A 19,931-nucleotide genomic window follows, 5' to 3' on the forward strand; every position below is an offset into this window, starting at 1 on the left:
TTACGAATCTGAAATATGACCTCATAATTGGAGGGGATTTCAACTCAACCTTGCAGTCATTCCCCATTAGTACCCCTTTTAACTACCACAATCAGTATGTTAACCTCTCTTATGAAAGAGGGATTTTTTGGAAACTCTTTTTAGAAGAGTGGGATGTTCACTTGGTAATACCCAGTCAAGATAGGTCCTACGTAACATGGCATTGTGGTCATTCCAGTTCATGTATTGACTACATTGCTCTTTCGTGTGAATTAGCAGGGAAATCTTCCCACTTCCCTTTATATAATCCCAATAATAGCAACCACTACATTCTAAAATACATGATCTGCATCTTCAATCTATCATACCCTGTTAATTCATTTCTAGCTCCACCAGTAATTAACAGATACATGTTGTCCATACGTTGGAAGCCTTCCTTGTGTAGACAACTGACTTTTCTTGTTAATTGAGATCTTTGGATAGTCGAAGAGTCAAGCGCTCAAAGTGGGGAGATCATGCTTGCTGATGTATGGAATATGCAGATGATTAATAAACATCTTAGGTCTCTAGTCCTACTCGAGAACACCAGGCATAATGGCCAGCAGCCAAACTCATTTAGTCCCACGATTAATATCTGGAGCGTGCTAAAAATGTGGCACTTAGATGTCTACTAAGAACAAAAGGCAGCAATCTTGAATACCTAGGCTTAAAGAAAGCACTTATTTCGAAATACAAAACAGAGGTAAAATCTATCAAATTTGAATCGCACCTAAAAAATAATCAAAATATGATCACTCTTTTATGCAAAAAAAAAACAAGAGACATTTGGGCCTCGTTAAGAAACCCAATGGGTAAGCAAAGTACAGAACTTCAGGCTTTGATATCTGGTAATACCTGGATGGAATATTTTGAAACTAAATATCGACTACCACAAAGATTCCATAGATTTGAACTAGCAACACTTATGCTTCCAACTTGCCCATGGGAAGTGGAAGACGTGATTTGGGCCCTCAAAAAGCTCCAGTACTCCAGATGGCCTGCCGCCTTGCGTCTTCAAAGACGACCCTCACTTCTAGGCTGTTGTTCTAAAGCGTCGCTTTGACTCTATTTTTTTCATCAGGGCGATTCCGGAGTCATGGTTGACATCAATAATCATTCCGCTACATAAAAAAAGGCTCGACAGAAATCCCTGCAAATCTTCGACCTATAGCACTGATTAATGTTGCAGCAAAAGTCTTTGCCAACCTAGTGCTAAGAGATCTCAACATCTTCACCTCTACTCATCATAACCTATCACGTTTTAAGCAATGGGCACCCAGCTAAACACAACCATCTTATCCCACATCCTAGCATCCTTGCACCAGGCACCAGTCAAAAAATGGTCCCATATTTATGTCACTACTCGACCTATCATCTGCTTTTGATAGTGTAATTAGAGGCTTGTTATGGGAAAAAAATGTAAGGGTTTCATATTCCTGTTCATATCATTTCAATGATCGCTCTCCTCCATACCAAAACCAACTACAGAGTTAGGATTGATCAAACTGGGTCACTCACCGATAGCATCTGCAACTAAGCAGCCATTCTATTTAATCTATTTTGCTGATATCCCAGAAAAGTTAGGAGCATTGCGAATCAACTGGCTCGCATTTGCTGATGACGTTATTTTATTTGACCGAACACCATTTGGATTACAGAAGAAACTTCACTACTTTTCGTTATTTTGTTTTCAACACAACCTGGTTACGAATTCTTCCAAATCAAACATTTTGGTATTTACCAACAAAAAAAGGCAATCAGATTCCAATGGAGCCTAGAAGGCAACCCAATTAATCGTACCTTGGGAACAACATAATTGGGGTATAATCTGACCAACACCAATTCCGTTATAAAGTGGCATAATTCCATATCTATTAAAATTACTCCACTAATAGCACAGATGAGGATATTCTTGCATACATTTTTCAAATTCTCAATTTTGCCACTTATCGAATTCTATCTTCTTAAAGTAGAGGCAATACTTCTTTACGGTGTTGACCTTTGTTTGCTCCCAGTAGGTGATGCTCTCAACAAAATCCAAGGTACCATTTGGAAAACTGTTTTAGGTCTTCTTCAAAGTGTTCCCAACGCCATAATAATTCATGAACTTGGTTTGTTTTCTTTGGCTTCCAAATTACAATGGAGAAGGATCAGGAACTTTACAAAAATGCTAATACCAACCATAAACTCGTTATATGAGGATTTAGCAGGGATGCTAGCCAATGAGACTCCAGCCTCTTTAGCGCTATATAACTGTCAAATGCGGGCTGTACTTGATCAGATTGCTATGACTTCCACACTCTGGAACTGTAAAGAATAAGCTATTCGAATCTGATTGGGCAAAAACATCTGACCGGATTGCGTGCTATAAATCATATGCAGAATACGCCAAATTTAGGCATTCACAGAAGCCCTGTTTGACATACTTGATGATGTTCCTGTGCAATCAAGCGAGGAGACTGTATATGAGGTTTAGATTAAACCTATTTCTTACAAAGGAACGTACAAAATATTGGAATAATAACATCGACAAAAATAATGAAGGTTCTTGCAGATTTTGTGGAATTGGTTTCAAACTTGAATCTCTGAAGCACCTAGTTCTGCACTGTGGCTTTTTTGCAACATGCAGAGAGTCGATTTTGAGATCATATGTAAGTGGTAATTCTCTCCTTTCTCTTGAAACATTCTGGGTTTCATGCATGTGGGGCAAAAGTAACTAATTTTAGCCTTAGTACGTTTCCTAAAGATTTTAGAAACATAGCTCAGCATACAGGCAGAACAATTGCATTCAGAAGCTGCTAAGCAATTTAATGATGAGTATGTACCTTTTTTTTTAACCACAACACATCAATGTCTTCCTACCCTTGAAATAGCTTCTTTCAACTATATTATTGTTTACACAAATGTCAAACTGTGTTTGTATGACTTGATTTCGTATATGGTTGTGTTTCCATCTATCCAAGAAGACTGTTCTTTCAATGATATTTCTTTTGACTATACAAACGATGAATCATCTTGAAATTAACTGAATAATGTAACTATATTAATAGGCTTAAAACCCATTAGCAAAATGGATACATTGGAAGGATGTGAGAATTGACATCACTTAGATGTTTGTAAAAAATGCAATATTTTAACCTACTCACAGAATGGTTTGTCTGAGCATTTTAGTTACTAAATTGTTTTAACACTGTTCCTTTGATGTAAATATGTAAGTCTATTGCAATCGCGAGATTTTATGTGTTATTGTACAAATTATTTTGTAGAGGTGTTTGCACCTAATACAATAAAAAATAAATGTAAAAAAGTGATATGCGGAAAATGTGTCAAGAGAGGTCACTTCGCTACGTGCTGTCAACATTTTGAACAGAGAGGGGTCAGAGAAATAATTGATCTGGGTGAGTGTGAAACTGTTGAGGATTTTCCTTCTGAAGAGGAGGATTTGGGCAACTGCTGGACTATGAGTGAAGTCGGCCCTTCAAGAGAGGTAGACCAGAAACCCCATGGTGTGATTATGGTGAATGGGGTTGGAATAAGAATGCTGATTGACTCGAGATCTGATTATAAAATTATCAACAGCGAGGTATGGCAAAACAAGTTTGCCAGAACCAGTCTAATGCCATGAAATATTAAGGCCAGTGCTTACCGAGGTGCTCGTATTGGCTTTGTAGGATATTTTGTGGCCACACTTGAATGGCGCAACAGACTAAAGCTTAGGTTTATGTTTGTGAAAAGGGAGGATGTCTTTTAGGGTGGTACCAACAATCAGATATCGACATGAAGATTGATCACCAAGTCCCAGGAAACATAGCTGTGGTAATGGCTAAAGGTGGAGAAAAGCCGGTGGACAAATGTGGGGAGGTGTTCAGTGAATGCTTGGGTTGTCTAAAGATTACATGCAAAAAAAGAAATTGAAGGAAAGAACAGTTCTTATGGTTTCTAGGAGCAGATGTGTACCGTTGGCATTGAGGGATGAAATCTGTAAAGAAATTAAAAGACTAATTTCTTAAGAAATATTGAACCATTAGTAGCATGAGAACGGTGTGCCCCGGTGGTGGTGGTGAGAAAAGGAATTGGAGAGGTTCGCTTGTGTGTGGGCCTTAGAGCGCTTAACAAATGTGTCGTAGACAGATTTCCTTACCAAATAATGTGGAATTGTTGGGTGTTAGGCCGGGAGCAAAGGTCTTTTCCACCGTCAACCTTGCATCCCGACTCACGTGATCTTACCACCTCCATTACACATGATTTAACTTTTGCATTTAGGAGGATGCCGTTTGGATTGGTTTCGGCGGCAGTGTTCTTTCAGAGAGTAATGAAGTCAATTTTGAGAGGAATGCCGGGTATTGCTTTTTATTAGAATGACATTTTTAGTCACAGGCACTGATGAAGCAGATCACAATATCAAATTGAGCATGGTTTTAAAAAAAATACAAAAAGCGGATTTTACATTGCAGACCGCTATGTACAAGTTCAGATTGCTTGAAATAGATTAACTTGGTCACAAATTTAATGGTAATAGGGTGAGTCCCAAGGAGAGCTTGGTGAAGGCTATTCAAAAGTTACAAGCTCCTATGGAAAAACACAGTGCACTTTCCTTGTTAGGAGTTATGGAGTATTATGCAAAATTCATACAGAATGTTTCTGATTGTTCTGGTAACATCAGAGAATTGTTTAAGGAAAGATGTCATCTTCGAGTGGGCAGAGACATGTGAAAAGGAGTTTAGATACATCAAAGAAAGTATCTCGATGGCACCGACTCTGGCTTGTTTTGACACCAACAATGGGGTTTGCATCATGACTAATGGCAGTGCCACAGGATTAGGTGCTGTGTTGTTGAAGAGAGTCAAAGAATTGAGATAATAGTTGCCTTTGCCTCGAGAGTTCTGAGAGGTGCAGAATCTCGATACTCTGTAATTGAGAAAGTACATTGGGTGTTCTTTGTCAATAAACAAGTTCAAAGCATTTACGTTGGGCAGGACATTTTTGATTCTTAGTGATCACAAACCTTTAGTTGCTGTATTTACTTCGAAAGGTTTGGATGGCATATCTAGAAGAATAGCAGAATGGGTCCCACTGTTTCAGGGACATGAATTTGAGGGTCGATATGTCCCAAGTAAGGAGAACATTATAGCAGAAATGTTATCACAAAGTAATGCGAACAGTAAAGCTGTGGTGGAAAGACTGTTGCAGGAGGGCCTTGTACTGCGGTACTTAAATAAAGCTGATGCACTCCTACCTGAATTGAGTATTCTTCAACTTAACAATATTTCATTTAAATGTTTTCATTTAGAAACAAGAAAAAGAGAAGAAAAGAAAAAAAGACGGTACTTGCCTATTCTACCACTTGATCTATTAATTTTAAACTTTCTATTCAAATTTAAAAACCTTACTGATGCTAATATTAGAGACACTTGTGTTCCATTCGTAAGATTTTCCCATAGAGCTTGAGATATAACATTGAAAACAGAAGATACAAATAGGCCTAAACTTTTTATCCTAATCAATATTAGTATCCGGCGAGAGTCAACCAGAATTAAAACACATTCTGGTTTGCTCTCGCCGGGTCGTTGCCCGGCCGGGAATGCCTCGGCCGGGATTGCACGGCTATTGTTCCCGGCGGGAGCGTGGCAGCCCCTCAGCCAATGAGGAGGCTCGAAGCGGTGCTATCCCCGCTCTTAGCCTCCACACAGCTGAGAAGCTGCCATCGCCCCCCGCCGGGGACTCGCTCAGGCCTATAACTATTGGCCCTGGGGCATTACCGTAATGCCGCCCGGGGCATAATGCTTAATTAACGCATTTAATAACCGTGTGATGCAGGGTTTTTGGTGCACTCATTTTTACACAGTCTACAAGATCCTAATTCTCCTGGAATATTACTTTTGGGACCGATAACCTCCAAACTAGGGAGACATTTTAGGCGACATTTCATGTACCAGGTTCTATACAAATGGGAAGGAAACCTCTGTAAATATGGTGTGATTTCACTTTTAGCTACACTCCACGCAGACTTTCTATATGCAATTGAAGTCATTGCAGATCGTCTTTATCCGTTATTTTATCCCAATTTCAGAATTTATGTTTCATGACCCTATAAGAGTCATCATCATTGAGATCAACCATTTGCATGAACCCAGCACAGCTTTTTCTAAATTCTCATAAATATCTACTGGAATTACCTTTCATAGTCTCGCCTAACAAGCGGACAAGGGTAGAATCGTCCACGTTAATAAACTTTTTATGTAGAAAAATACATTTGCTAATGTGCACTGTCTACCACGATTGCAAGCTCAACTCTAACCGTTATGACATCAGAACCGTTTTAGGCAGATTAAGCACTTCCCTTCTAATGCGACCTTCAAAAATGTCAAAACCTTCCCTCCTAGGAAAGAGGAACATTTTGGTTCCATATAGTGTCATAGGTGTTACTTTCATACAGTAGAATTCAATTAGCGGTTTCAATGAATATGCGCAATGTCTTGTTTTTATGGATTCCATCAATTAGATACTTGCTCTGACCTTATTAACCATCTTTTCTTTCTGAATATTTAAAATGTTTTTGTTAGAAAAGGTGAAACCTAAATAACAAAATGTGTGGACTTCTTTTATAGGTATTTCATGTATCACCCAATGAAAGTGCTTTCTCTGCTTTCTGTTCCTTATTGCCATTATGAGTGATTTTGTCGGATATATAACTAACTTGTTCTCACTCAGAAAGGAGGGAACCACATTGAGTGAGAGTTGCAATCAAGCAGGTGTGAAATACAACACTAGTAAATCATCTGCATAGGCTATGCAATTAATTTTATTGTTGTTAAGCTTGGGTGGATAGGCATCCCACTTCAAACTTTGTCCCCACAAGTCTGTGATATATAAATTAAAAAGGGACGGTGTAATTACACAGCCTTGACAGACTCTCGTATTCAACCTCATATTATGTGAAAGATTGCCTTGTCATGATGCCTACCCCCGGGGAACCAGACCAGGTCCAGCAACCCCGGGAGCAGGCATCAAGTTATTTTGAGCAAGCCCAAAAACCCCTGCTAGGGGCTGTTTGGGTGCAGTCCTGGTGCCTATGGCGCCAGGCTCATATGGAGAGTCAGTCCTGGCGCCTATGGCGCCAGGCTCATAGAGTAGAACTTACCTGATGCAGACCATGCTGCAGGCTTACCTGATGCAGACCATGCTGCAGAGCTCCAAGCCAAATGAGGCTTGGAAGGGACTATTTTACCTAGGGACTATTTTTTACTCGGGCGGGGCTGGGGAGGAATACTTATCTGGGACTACTTTGGAGGCTATTTAAACCACGCCCGAAGAGCAACACACGCTTCGCGTTATTCTGCATCCAGCAGCGTAACGCTCACTGTGTCTGCAAGCCTGCATCCAGTCTTCTGCCATGCCCGCCTCGAGTCTGCAGCTCCTAGAAAAAGGGAGGAACAGAAGGAGAAGATAAGAGCAAAACCTTCGATCCTTACCTGAATTTCGGATCCACCGCGCCTTCGAGCTGGAAGAAAGAAGCATTTTACGTGCGCCGCCTCGCCTGCTGCAGCGCCGCGCTGAACTCACCGGCCTTTGCAGCATCCTCACGATCCACTGCATCCTTCTGCACGTTCCCGCCGCACTCTGGCACCTAAGGGGAACACACGAAGAGCAAAGGTGAGCCAAGGGAATAAACAGAGGCAATAGTAACTTTCCCCATAGACTTACCTGATTACCGCCAGGGGTACTATTCCTCTTCACGGGTCGGCGCAGTCTCCATTGCATCCTCGCCGTACCCTGGCCCCTAAGGGGAACAAAAGGACAACAAGGTGAGACGAAGGGACAAACAAGGGGAACTCTTCTCACCACAATTGACTTACCTAATTTTACCACCAGAGGCAATATTCCCCGAACTTCATATTTTCTCTCTACACCTGAATAAGGGAGCAAGCCACAGGTTACATTCTGGCCTTATTTTATTGAACTGTGTAGGATAAGCTAAATCCTTACGTGAACTTCGTCAGTTACCACGAGGAACTCTTTGCTGGGGTCAAGCTGCAAACTGCAAGGAATCGGACAAGAGTGAAAGTCAGACATGTGAACTCTTACGAACTACATACTTTTCAAAGTCAATATTGTTCTGGAACTCACCAATTCCTTCGAGCCAGTGAAGCAACCGGTTATCAACGCGCCCCTGCGCTCAATGCTCTAACATCGTCACCCCCCCACCCCATAACAGCTACCAGGCACCAAAGTGTTAATTCAATTGTGAAGATACAGGCATTCACCGCACTAGCTGAATGGTGGACATTGGCAGGCACACTGACCACAGAAGTAGGAAGGGAGGACAGGCGAGGTTGAGAGGGAGGCAGCTGGAGATGGTGGCCCGATGTGAAAGGGACCTTGAACGCTAGATGGGCCCAGGTCAGGACAGAGGTGCAGCAGGGCAGACTATGCAAGCACAGCGCATCAATTAAAGATAGAGATGGCAACTAATCTATTACACTAACGATTTCCCCCTCTGCACAAACCTCTCAAACTCCAAACCAATCATAATCACAAATCTTCAGCACAACAAACCACACAAACCTCACTACATTGCAACAACAAAACAAAAACACACATAGACTTGCACATTAGAACATGACGACTACTGGCCGCAAACACCCCAGGACCAGCCAACGAACCCACCGTGCTGAGGCCGCCAACAGCACATCACTGCTCTCTTGCACTTTCCCTGCTTCCAACCACTAACTCACCCTCCCTCCCTCTTTCAGAGCCACCAGTGCACCAGGGGACCACTCCGGTGGTGATAGTGCGCGGTACACATGTCCTTTAATATTAACATTCCAAAAGTGTGTACCGAACATGTAAATTCAGTTCATGAAGATTCTTTGATGCAAGCGGATTGAGCATTACGGGCTGATTTACGCGAAGAGAATGGAGACGGTGAATAATATGCAAGTTTGCTTTTGATGACTGTCTAGCGGAACAAGCTTTAACCTATTATTATCTGAAGATTAATTTTCACAATGTAACTCAAGTACGTTATGAACCAATGCCGCTTGCACTTCTTATACAGACCTGGGGCCTTCCCAAACGATCAAGCCAAGGTAGCCTTTGTATTGTCATATCTCAGCGGCAGTGCAGCTGATTGGTCAATTCCACTAGTTACTCAGGATGACCCAATTCTTCGGGATTTTCAGGGCTTTCAAACTAGCATGGAAAGACTATTTGCCCGGCACTCCCAAGGACAGGCACTGGATAACAAACGTTTGTCCCTACGACAAGGTAACCAGGACCTTCTATCCTACATCGCGACCTTTAATAGGTTAATAGTGGAAACTGGATGGCCTGAGGTAAAACGAATCATGTTATCTCATCGAGGGCTTCGAGGAGAATTCAAGGATGTCTTGCCTCAAGTCGTGAACCCACCTCAAGACTGCGCTGAATATATTGACTTAGTGGTCCAGTTAGATCACAGACTTCAGAACAGCAAGGCTGATCGAGCCAAGTTTGAGAATCGGGTGTTGGTCAAAACCCACGCTAACCCCAAAGGAGCAGATGCTTCAGAACCCATGCAAATCGGAGGGGTTAAAGGACCCTTAACCCAGAAGGAAAGAGAAAGGAGACGGCAATTGTGTCTATACTGTGGAACTTCTGGGCATTTTCTACGGGATTGCCCTGTAAAACCACCCAAGAAGGTAGTGGGAGCTGCTTATAAAAGCCATATGGAGTCAGACTCGGGAAACGACCACGCCCGACAAGCATAGAGGTCCGCTTGCCGAGCTTGAAGAAGGATACTCAGACCACGCATTTCATCATACCAATGGTCCTCGTAGATCCAGGGCAGCCATCGCGTATGCACGCAGTAAGGGCATACATTGATAGCGGGGCCATAGGAAACTATGTGGACTATGAATTGGCTTCCAGGATGAATCTACCTCTCTGCCGAAAAACCACCTAAGATGTCATCACCACAGTCGATGGAACTGAAATTGCCTCTGGGCCTGTAACTCCTTCCACCGCAGAGATGACACTATTGGGTCAGGATGGGCATCGAGAGACTATTGTGTTTGATCTAATCAAAGCCCCACAGTTCCAAATAATACTGGGAATACCTTGGTTGGAAAGACATAATCATTGTATCGATTGGCGAGAGAAGAGAATAACCTTCCCGGATTGTGCACAAACCTGTTACCCAAAGAAAAATCAGAATGCAGGCCTGGCCACAGTAACCACAGCAGTCATGCAACTACCTACAGAATACCAAGAATTCCACAATGTCTTCCAAAAGGAACAGGCAAACACCTTACCTCCTCACAGATCGTACGATTGTCAAATCGATCTCATACCCGGTGCACAACTCCCTTGTAGCAGGATCTATGCCCTTACGGAACGTGAGAACCTTCACCTACGACAATACTTAGACCAGTACCTTGCCAATGACTTTATTCGCCCATCCAAGTCCCCTGCATCTTCAGCTTTGTTCTTCATGCCCAAAAAGGAAGGTGACCTCAGAACGTGCATAGACTACCGCGCATTGAACCAGATAACTGTTAAGAACCGATACCCATTGCCTCTGATCCCTGAACTACTAGACCAAGTCAAGGACGCTTGTATATACACTAAATTAGATCTCCGGGGGGCATACCATCTGATACGTGTAAAAGAGGGCGACGAATGGAAGACTGCTTTCCGCACTAAGTATGGGTTATTCGAATATCAGGTGATGCCTTTTGGGTTGTGCAATGCACCAGCAGCCTTCCAATACTTCATGAACGATGTCCTTCGTGAACTCATTGACGTTTGTGTTGTCGTATATATCGATGATATTCTAGTATACTCCTCTTCAGAATCTGACCATGTGAAGGACGTTCGAGCAGTCCTTGAGAAATTGCGCCAGCACAAACTATATGCAAAACTAGAAAAATGCGTTTTTCATGCCACAGAAGTTGAATTCCTTGGGTTTATCCTTACCCCAAAGGGAGTCCAAATGGACTCACGAAAGGTGGATGCAATCCTTAAGTGGCCATCACCAAGTTCAGTTAAAGGAGTACAAAGCATGCTCGGCTTTGCCAATTTCTACCGCAGATTCATCCCAGATTTTTCAAATGTCGTACATCCCATCCCAGCACTCTTGCGAAAAAATAAACGCTTTATGTGGACTGAAGAAGCTGAAAATGCCTTCCAAGAGCTGAAAGTGAAATTCACGTCTGCACCTGTGTTAAAGCACCTGCGCCCTGAACTTCCATACATAGGGGAAACCAATGCATCCAGTCTACCCATGGGAGCTGTCCTGTCTCAAAAGGACCCTGAAACTGGCTAGCTTCACCCAGTAGCATTTTCGCCCAGAAAGTTCTCGGCACCCGAGTTAAACTATGCGTTTACCGACAAGGAGTTATTAGCCATTAAATCCGCCTTCAAGGCTTGGCAGCACTATCTTCTCGGTGCCAGGCATACCATTACTGTGATCACCGATCACCGGAACTTACAGTATTTAAAAACAGCCAAGGCCCAATCATCATGTCAACTCTGATGGGCATTGTTCTTTGCCGAGTTCGATTTCGTGATAACCTATCGAACAGGTTGTAAGAATGGTAAAGCAGACACCTTATCCCGAATAGGGATGGGAGAGGCAGAAGTGAACCCAGAACCAGTACCTATAATTTCCGAACAAAGGATTCTTGGCATGACTACTCTACAGACACTAGAGGACATTCAGGTAAAGATCCAGCAACTCTTTGAGCCTACGGCTCTGCAGGACTGGTTAAAGAAAGGCCCGGACTACTCTGTCACCAATGATCTGCCTTATTACCAAGGGCGGCTATTTCTGCCACACAAGGAACTACAAGAGCTAGTCATTTCCCGTTATCATGATACCCTAATGGAGGGGCACCCAGGTATTGCAAAAACTGAAGCTAAAATTAAAAGACAATTCTGGTGGCCCACCTGGCGAAAGGATATCAAAGCATTTGTGATGTCTTGTGGCATTTGCGCCCAAAACAAAAGTCAAAAGAAAAAAACAGCTGGAATCTTACAACCTTTAGACATTCCGCCTACACCATGGCACACCTTATCGTTAGACTTTATTACCGATCTACCTCCTTGTAATGGGTTTAACACCATTCTAGTTATTGTGGATCTTTTTTCCAAGATGGCCCACTTTATTCCTTTAAAAGGACTACCTTCAGCCTCAATCCTGGCCAAAGAATTCCTCGAAAACATTGTTCGCATACATGGATTTCTGTCCGTGTTGGTCTATGACCGGGGCAGTCAATTCATTTCACATTTTTGGAAGAAATGTTGTCAATTGGCACAAATCGACGTGAGATTATCGACCAGTCACCACCCCCAGACCGATGGTCAAACGGAGAGGAGCAACCAGACTCTTGAACAATACCTGCGTTGTATGTTACATCAGACTGAGAGTAATTGGAAGGACATTCTTTGGATCGCCGAATATGCATACAATAATTCAGTACATTCTGGAACTGGACAAAGCCCCTTTTATACCCTATATGGGCGCCACCCTCGAACCTCAGACCTTGACTCACCCCAACACAGAAATGCCCGCAGTGGACCATCTACGCGCTACGATTACACAAGCCTTTAAGGAGGCAACTGCACATTTAAAACAGGCGAAGGAGAAATATAAGAAAGATGCTGATCGGCACAGAAGTGATACTCCACAGTACCAGATAGGGGACGAAGTATGGTTGGCCACAAAACACATACCTCTCAAGGAAACGCGGACCTTTAACCCTAGATATTTGGGATCTTACTCTACTAAGGCCATTATCAACCCGGTGGCCATCAAGTTGGATTTACCTGCTAATATGCAAATTCACCCCGTCTTTCATGTGTCACTTTTGAAGTCAGTGCAACCAGGGACAAGACTAACCAAGCCACCAGACCCCATCCTTATAGACGGGGAACCCGAATTTGAAGTTAAGAACATCCTGGACTCCAAGATGGTGAAGTCAAAACATTTTTATTTAATTGACTGGAAAGGTTACGGACCACAGGAAAGGTCTTGGGAACCTAGGGACCACGTGCATACACCTCGACTGGAGAAAAGATTCCACCGAAATTTCCCAGACAAACCAAAACCACGGGGAAGAACGACTTTAGGAGGGGCCTTGGGGGGGAGTGCTGTCATGATGCCTATCCCCGGGGAACCAGACCAGGTCCAGTAACCCCGAGAGCAGGCATCAAGTTATTTTGAGCAAGCTCAAAAACCCCTGCTAGGGGCTGTTTGGGTGCGGTCCTGGTGCCTATGGCGCCAGGCTCATATGGAGAGTCACTCCTGGCGCCATAGGTGCCAGGCTCATAGAGTAGAACTTACCTGATGTAGACCATGCTGCAAGCTTACCTGATGCAGACCATGCTGCAGAGCTCTATGCCAAATGAGGCTTGGAAGGGACTATTTTACCTAGGGACTATTTTTCACTCGGGCGGTGGCTGAGGAGGAATTCTTACCTGGGACTACTTTGGAGGCTATTTAAACCTTTGCATTATTCTGCATCCAGCAGCGTAACGCTCACCGTGTCTGCAAGCCTGCATCCAGTCTTCTGCCACGCCCGCCTCGAGTCTGCAGCTCCTAGGAAAAGGGAGGAACCGAAGGAGAAGAGGTTAGAATAAGAGCAAAACCTTCGATCCTTACCTGAATTCCAGATCCACCGCGCCTTCGAGCTGGAAGAAAGAAGCATTTTACGTGCGCCGCCTAGCATGATGTAGCGCCGCGCTGAACTCACCGGCCTACGCAGCATCTTCACGATCCACTGCATCCTTCTGCACGTTCCAGCCGGACTCTGGCACCTAAGGGGAACACAAGAACAGCAAAGGTGAGCCAAGGGAATGAACAGAGGCAATAGTAACTTCCCCCATAGACTTACCTGATTACCGCCGGGGGTACTATTCCTCTTCACGGGTCGGCGCAATCTCCATTGCATCCTCGCCGTACCCCGGCCCCTAAGGGGAACAAAAGGACAACAAGGTGAGACGAAGGGACAAACAAGGGGAACTCTTCTCACCACAATTGACTTACCTAATTTTACCACCAGAGGCAATATTCCCCGAACTTCATATTTTCTCTCTACACCTGAATAAGGGAGCAAGCCACAGGTTACATTCTGGCCTTATTTTATTGAACTGTGTAGGATAAGCTAAATCCTTACGTGAACTTCGTCAGTTACCACGAGGAACTCTTTGCTGGGGTCAAGCTGCAAACTGCAAGGAATCGGACAAGAGTGAAAGTCAGACATGTGAACTCTTACGAACTACATACTTTTCAAAGTCAATATTGTTCTGGAACTCACCAGTTCCTTCGAGCCAGTGAAGCAACCGGTTATCAACGCGCCCCTGCGCTCAATGCTCTAACATCGTCACCCCCCCCACCCCATAACAGCTACCAGGCACCAAAGTGTTAATTCAATTGTGAAGATACAGGCATTCACCGCACTAGCTGAATGGTGGACATTGGCAGGCACACTGACCACAGAAGTAGGAAGGGAGGACAGGCGAGGTTGAGAGGGAGGCAGCTGGAGATGGTGGCCCGATGTGAAAGGGACCTTGAACGCTAGATGGGCCCAGGTCAGGACAGAGGTGCAGCAGGGCAGACTATGCAAGCACAGCGCATCAATTCAAGATAGAGATGGCAACTAATCTATTACACTAACGATTTCCCCCTCTGCACAAACCTCTCAAACTCCAAACCAATCATAACCACAAATCTTCAGCACAACAAACCACACAAACCTCACTACATTGCAACAACAAAACAAAAACACACATAGACTTGCACATTAGAACATGACGACTACTGGCCGCAAACACCCCAGGACCAGCCAACGAACCCACCGTGCTGAGGCCGCCAACAGCACATCACTGCTCTCTTGCACTTTCCCTGCTTCCAACCACTAACTCACCCTCCCTCCCTCTTTCAGAGCCACCAGTGCACCAGGGGACCACTCCGGTGGTGATAGTGCGCGGTACACATGTCCTTTAATATTAACATTCCAAAAGTGTGTACGGAACATGTAAATTCAGTTCATGAAGATTCTTTGATGCAAGCGGATTGAGCATTACGGGCTGATTTACGCGAAGAGAATGGAGACGGTGAATAATATGCAAGTTTGCTTTTGATGACTGTCTAGCGGAACAAGCTTTAACCTATTATTTTCTGAAGATTAATTTTCACAATGTAACTCAAGTACGTTATGAACCAATGCCGCTTGCACTTCTTATACAGACCTGGGGCCTTCCCAAACGATCAAGCCAAGGTAGCCTTTGTATTGTCATATCTCAGCGGCAGTGCAGCTGATTGGTCAATTCCACTAGTTACTCAGGATGACCCAATTCTTCGGGATTTTCAGGGCTTTCAAACTAGCATGGAAAGACTATTTGCCCGGCACTCCCAAGGACAGGCCCTGGATAACAAACGTTTGTCCCTACGACAAGGTAATCAGGACCTTCTATCCTGCATCGCGACCTTTAATAGGTTAATAGTGGAAACTGGATGGCCTGAGGTAAAACGAATCATGTTATCTCATCGAGGGCTTCGAGGAGAATTCAAGGATGTCTTGCCTCAAGTCGTGAACCCACCTCAAGACTGCGCTGAATATATTGACTTAGTGGTCCAGTTAGATCACAGACTTCAGAACAGCAAGGCTGATCGAGCCAAGTTTGAGAATCGGGTGTTGGTCAAAACCCACGCTAACCCCAAAGGAGCAGATGCTTCAGAACCCATGCAAATCGGAGGGGTTAAAGGACCCTTAACCCAGAAGGAAAGAGAAAGGAGACGGCAATTGTGTCTATACTGTGGAACTTCTGGGCATTTTCTACGGGATTGCCCTGTAAAACCACCCAAGAAGGTAGTGGGAGCTGCTTATAAAAGCCATATGGAGTCAGACTCGGGAAACGACCACGCCCGACAAGCATAGAGGTCCGCTTGCCGAGCTTGAAGAAGGATACTCAGACCACGCATTTCATCATACCAATGGTCCTCGTAGATCCAGGGCAGCCATCGCGTATGCACGCAGTAAGGGCTGATAGCGGGGCCATAGGAAACTATGTGGACTATGAATTGGCTTCCAGGATGAATCTACCTCTCTGCCGAAAAACCACCTAAGATGTCATCACCACAGTCGATGGAACTGAAATTGCCTCTGGGCCTGTAACTCCTTCCACCGCAGAGATGACACTATTGGGCCAGGATGGGCATCGAGAGACTATTGTGTTTGATCTAATCCAAGCCCCACAGTTCCAAATAATACTGGGAATACCTTGGTTGGAAAGACATAATCATTGTATCGATTGGCGAGAGAAGAGAATAACCTTCCCGGATTGTGCACAAACCTGTTACCCAAAGAAAAATCAGAATGCAGGCCTGGCCACAGTAACCACAGCAGTCATGCAACTACCTACAGAATACCAAGAATTCCACAATGTCTTCCAAAAGGAACAGGCAAACACCTTACCTCCTCACAGATCGTACGATTGTCAAATCGATCTCATACCCGGTGCACAACTCCCTTGTAGCAGGATCTATGCCCTTACGGAACGTGAGAACCTTCACCTACGACAATACTTAGACCAGTACCTTGCCAATGACTTTATTCGCCCATCCAAGTCCCCTGCATCTTCAGCTTTGTTCTTCATGCCCAAAAAGGAAGGTGACCTCAGAACGTGCATAGACTACCGCGCATTGAACCAGATAACTGTTAAGAACCGATACCCATTGCCTCTGATCCCTGAACTACTAGACCAAGTCAAGGACGCTTGTATATACACTAAATTAGATCTCCGGGGGGCATACCATCTGATACGTGTAAAAGAGGGCGACGAATGGAAGACTGCTTTCCGCACTAAGTATGGGTTATTCGAATATCAGGTGATGCCTTTTGGGTGGTGCAATGAACCAGCAGCCTTCCAATACTTCATGAACGATGTCCTTCGTGAACTCATTGACGTTTGTGTTGTCGTATATATCGATGATATTCTAGTATACTCCTCTTCAGAATCTGACCATGTGAAGCACGTTCGAGCAGTCCTTGAGAAATTGCGCCAGCACAAACTATATGCAAAACTAGAAAAATGCGTTTTTCATGCCACAGAAGTTGAATTCCTTGGGTTTATCCTTACCCCAAAGGGAGTCCAAATGGACTCACGAAAGGTGGATGCAATCCTTAAGTGGCCATCACCAAGTTCAGTTAAAGGAGTACAAAGCATGCTCGGCTTTGCCAATTTCTACCGCAGATTCATCCCAGATTTTTCAAATGTCGTACATCCCATCCCAGCACTCTTGCGAAAAAATAAACGCTTTATGTGGACTGAAGAAGCTGAAAATTCCTTCCAAGAGCTGAAAGTGAAATTCACGTCTGCACCTGTGTTAAAGCACCTGCGCCCTGAACTTCCATACATAGGGGAAACCAATGCATCCAGTCTACCCATGGGAGCTGTCCCGTCTCAAAAGGACCCTGAAACTGGCTAGCTTCACCCAGTAGCATTTTCGCCCAGAAAGTTCTCGGCACCCGAGTTAAACTATGCGTTTACCGACAAGGAGTTATTAGCCATTAAATCCGCCTTCAAGGCTTGGCAGCACTATCTTCTCGGTGCCAGGCATACCATTACTGTGATCACCGATCACCGGAACTTACAGTATTTAAAAACAGCCAAGGCCCAATCGTCATGTCAACTCCGATGGGCATTGTTCTTTGCCGAGTTCGATTTCGTGATAACCTATCGAACAGGTTGTAAGAATGGTAAAGCAGACACCTTATCCCGAATAGGGATGGGAGAGGCAGAAGTGAACCCAGAACCAGTACCTATAATTTCCGAACAAAGGATGCTTGGCATGACTACTCTACAGACACTAGAGGACATTCAGGTAAAGATCCAGCAACTCTTTGAGCCTACGGCTCTGCAGGACTGGTTAAAGAAAGGCCCGGACTACTCTGTCACCAATGATCTGCCTTATTACCAAGGGCGGCTATTTCTGCCACACAAGGAACTACAAGAGCTAGTCATTTCCCGTTATCATGATACCCTAATGGAGGGGCACCCAGGTATTGCAAAAACTGAAGCTAAAATTAAAAGACAATTCTGGTGGCCCACCTGGCGAAAGGATATTAAAGCATTTGTGATGTCTTGTGGCATTTGCGCCCAAAACAAAAGTAAAAGAAAAAAACAGCTGGACTCTTACAACCTTTAGACATTCCGCCTACACCATGGCACACCTTATCGTTAGACTTTATTACCGATCTACCTCCTTGTAATGGGTTTAACACCATTCTAGTTATTGTGGATCTTTTTTCCAAGATGGCCCACTTTATTCCTTTAAAAGGACTACCTTCAGCCTCAATCCTGGCCAAAGAATTCCTCGAAAACATTGTTCGCATACATGGATTTCTGTCCGTGTTGGTCTATGACCGGGGCAGTCAATTCATTTCACATTTTTGGAAGAAATGTTGTCAATTGGCACAAATCGACGTGAGATTATCGACCAGTCACCACCCCCAGACCGATGGTCAAACGGAGAGGAGCAACCAGACTCTTGAACAATACATGCGTTGTATGTTACATTAGACTGAGAGTAATTGGAAGGACATTCTTTGGATCGCCGAATATGCATACAATAATTCAGTACATTCTGGAACTGGACAAAGCCCCTTTTATACCCTATATGGGCGCCACCCTCGAACCTCAGACCTTGACTCACCCCAACACAGAAATGCCCGCAGTGGACCATCTACACGCTACGATTACACAAGCCTTTAAGGAGGCAACTGCACATTTAAAACAGGCGAAGGAGAAATATAAGAAAGATGCTGATCGGCACAGAAGTGATACTCCACAGTACCAGATAGGGGACGAAGTATGGTTGGCCACAAAACACATACCTCTCAAGGAAACGCGGACCTTTAACCCTAGATATTTGGGATCTTACTCTATTAAGGCCATTATCAACCCGGTGGCCATCAAGTTGGATTTACCTGCTAATATGCAAATTCACCCCGTCTTTCATGTGTCACATTTGAAGTCAGTGCAACCAGGGACAAGACTAACCAAGCCACCAGACCCCATCCTTATAGACGGGGAACCCGAATTTGAAGTTAAGAACATCCTGGACTCCAAGATGGTGAAGTCAAAACATTTTTATTTAATTGACTGGAAAGGTTACGGACCACAGGAAAGGTCTTGGGAACCTAGGGACCACGTGCATACACCTCGACTGGAGAAAAGATTCCACCGAAATTTCCCAGACAAACCAAAACCACGGGGAAGAACGACTTTAGGAGGGGCCTTGGGGGGGGAGTGCTGTCATGATGCCTATCCCCGGGGAATCAGACCAGGTCCAGTAACCCCGAGAGCAGGCATCAAGTTATTTTGAGCAAGCTCAAAAACCCCTGCTAGGGGCTGTTTGGGTGCAGTCCTGGTGCCTATGGCGCCAGGCTCATATGGAGAGTCACTCCTGGCGCCATAGGTGCCAGGCTCATAGAGTAGAACTTACCTGATGTAGACCATGCTGCAAGCTTACCTGATGCAGACCATGCTGCAGAGCTCTATGCCAAATGAGGCTTGGAAGGGACTATTTTACCTAGGGACTATTTTTCACTCGGGCGGTGGCTGAGGAGGAATTCTTACCTGGGACTACTTTGGAGGCTATTTAAACCTTTGCGTTATTCTGCATCCAGCAGCGTAACGCTCACCGTGTCTGCAAGCCTGCATCCAGTCTTCTGCCACGCCCGCCTCGAGTCTGCAGCTCCTAGAAAAAGGGAGGCACCGAAGGAGAAGAGGTTAGAATAAGAGCAAAACCTTCGATCCTTACCTGAATTCCAGATCCACCGCGCCTTCGAGCTGGAAGAAAGAAGCATTTTCGCGCGCCGCCTAGCATGATGTAGCGCCGCGCTGAACTCACCGGCCTACGCAGCATC

General features: G+C 44.5%; 1 protein-coding gene and 1 pseudogene across 1 annotated transcript in view; both read right to left on the bottom strand.

Moving 5' to 3' along the window:
• LOC138526944 (cholesterol 24-hydroxylase-like) overlaps positions 1 to 19,931 on the bottom strand; it is a 309,525-nt pseudogene that overhangs the window by 25,971 nt on the left and 263,623 nt on the right.
• The window catches only part of LOC138527526 (ankyrin repeat domain-containing protein 10-like), a 43,986-nt gene that overhangs the window by 13,835 nt on the left and 10,220 nt on the right, over positions 1 to 19,931 (bottom strand). Inside the window, exons 3-5 of the mRNA XM_069638773.1 lie at positions 14,175 to 14,226; positions 13,760 to 13,815; positions 8,005 to 8,056 (exon numbers count right to left, since the gene is read on the bottom strand). Of these exons, the coding sequence (XP_069494874.1) occupies positions 8,005 to 8,056; positions 13,760 to 13,815; positions 14,175 to 14,226 (160 nt within the window). The remainder of the gene's footprint in view (positions 1 to 8,004; positions 8,057 to 13,759; positions 13,816 to 14,174; positions 14,227 to 19,931) is intronic.

Source organism: Ambystoma mexicanum, chromosome 14 (genome assembly GCF_040938575.1).
Source record: "Ambystoma mexicanum isolate Mex_15411 chromosome 14, UKY_AmexF1_1, whole genome shotgun sequence".
Taxonomy (NCBI): Eukaryota; Metazoa; Chordata; class Amphibia; order Caudata; family Ambystomatidae; genus Ambystoma; species Ambystoma mexicanum.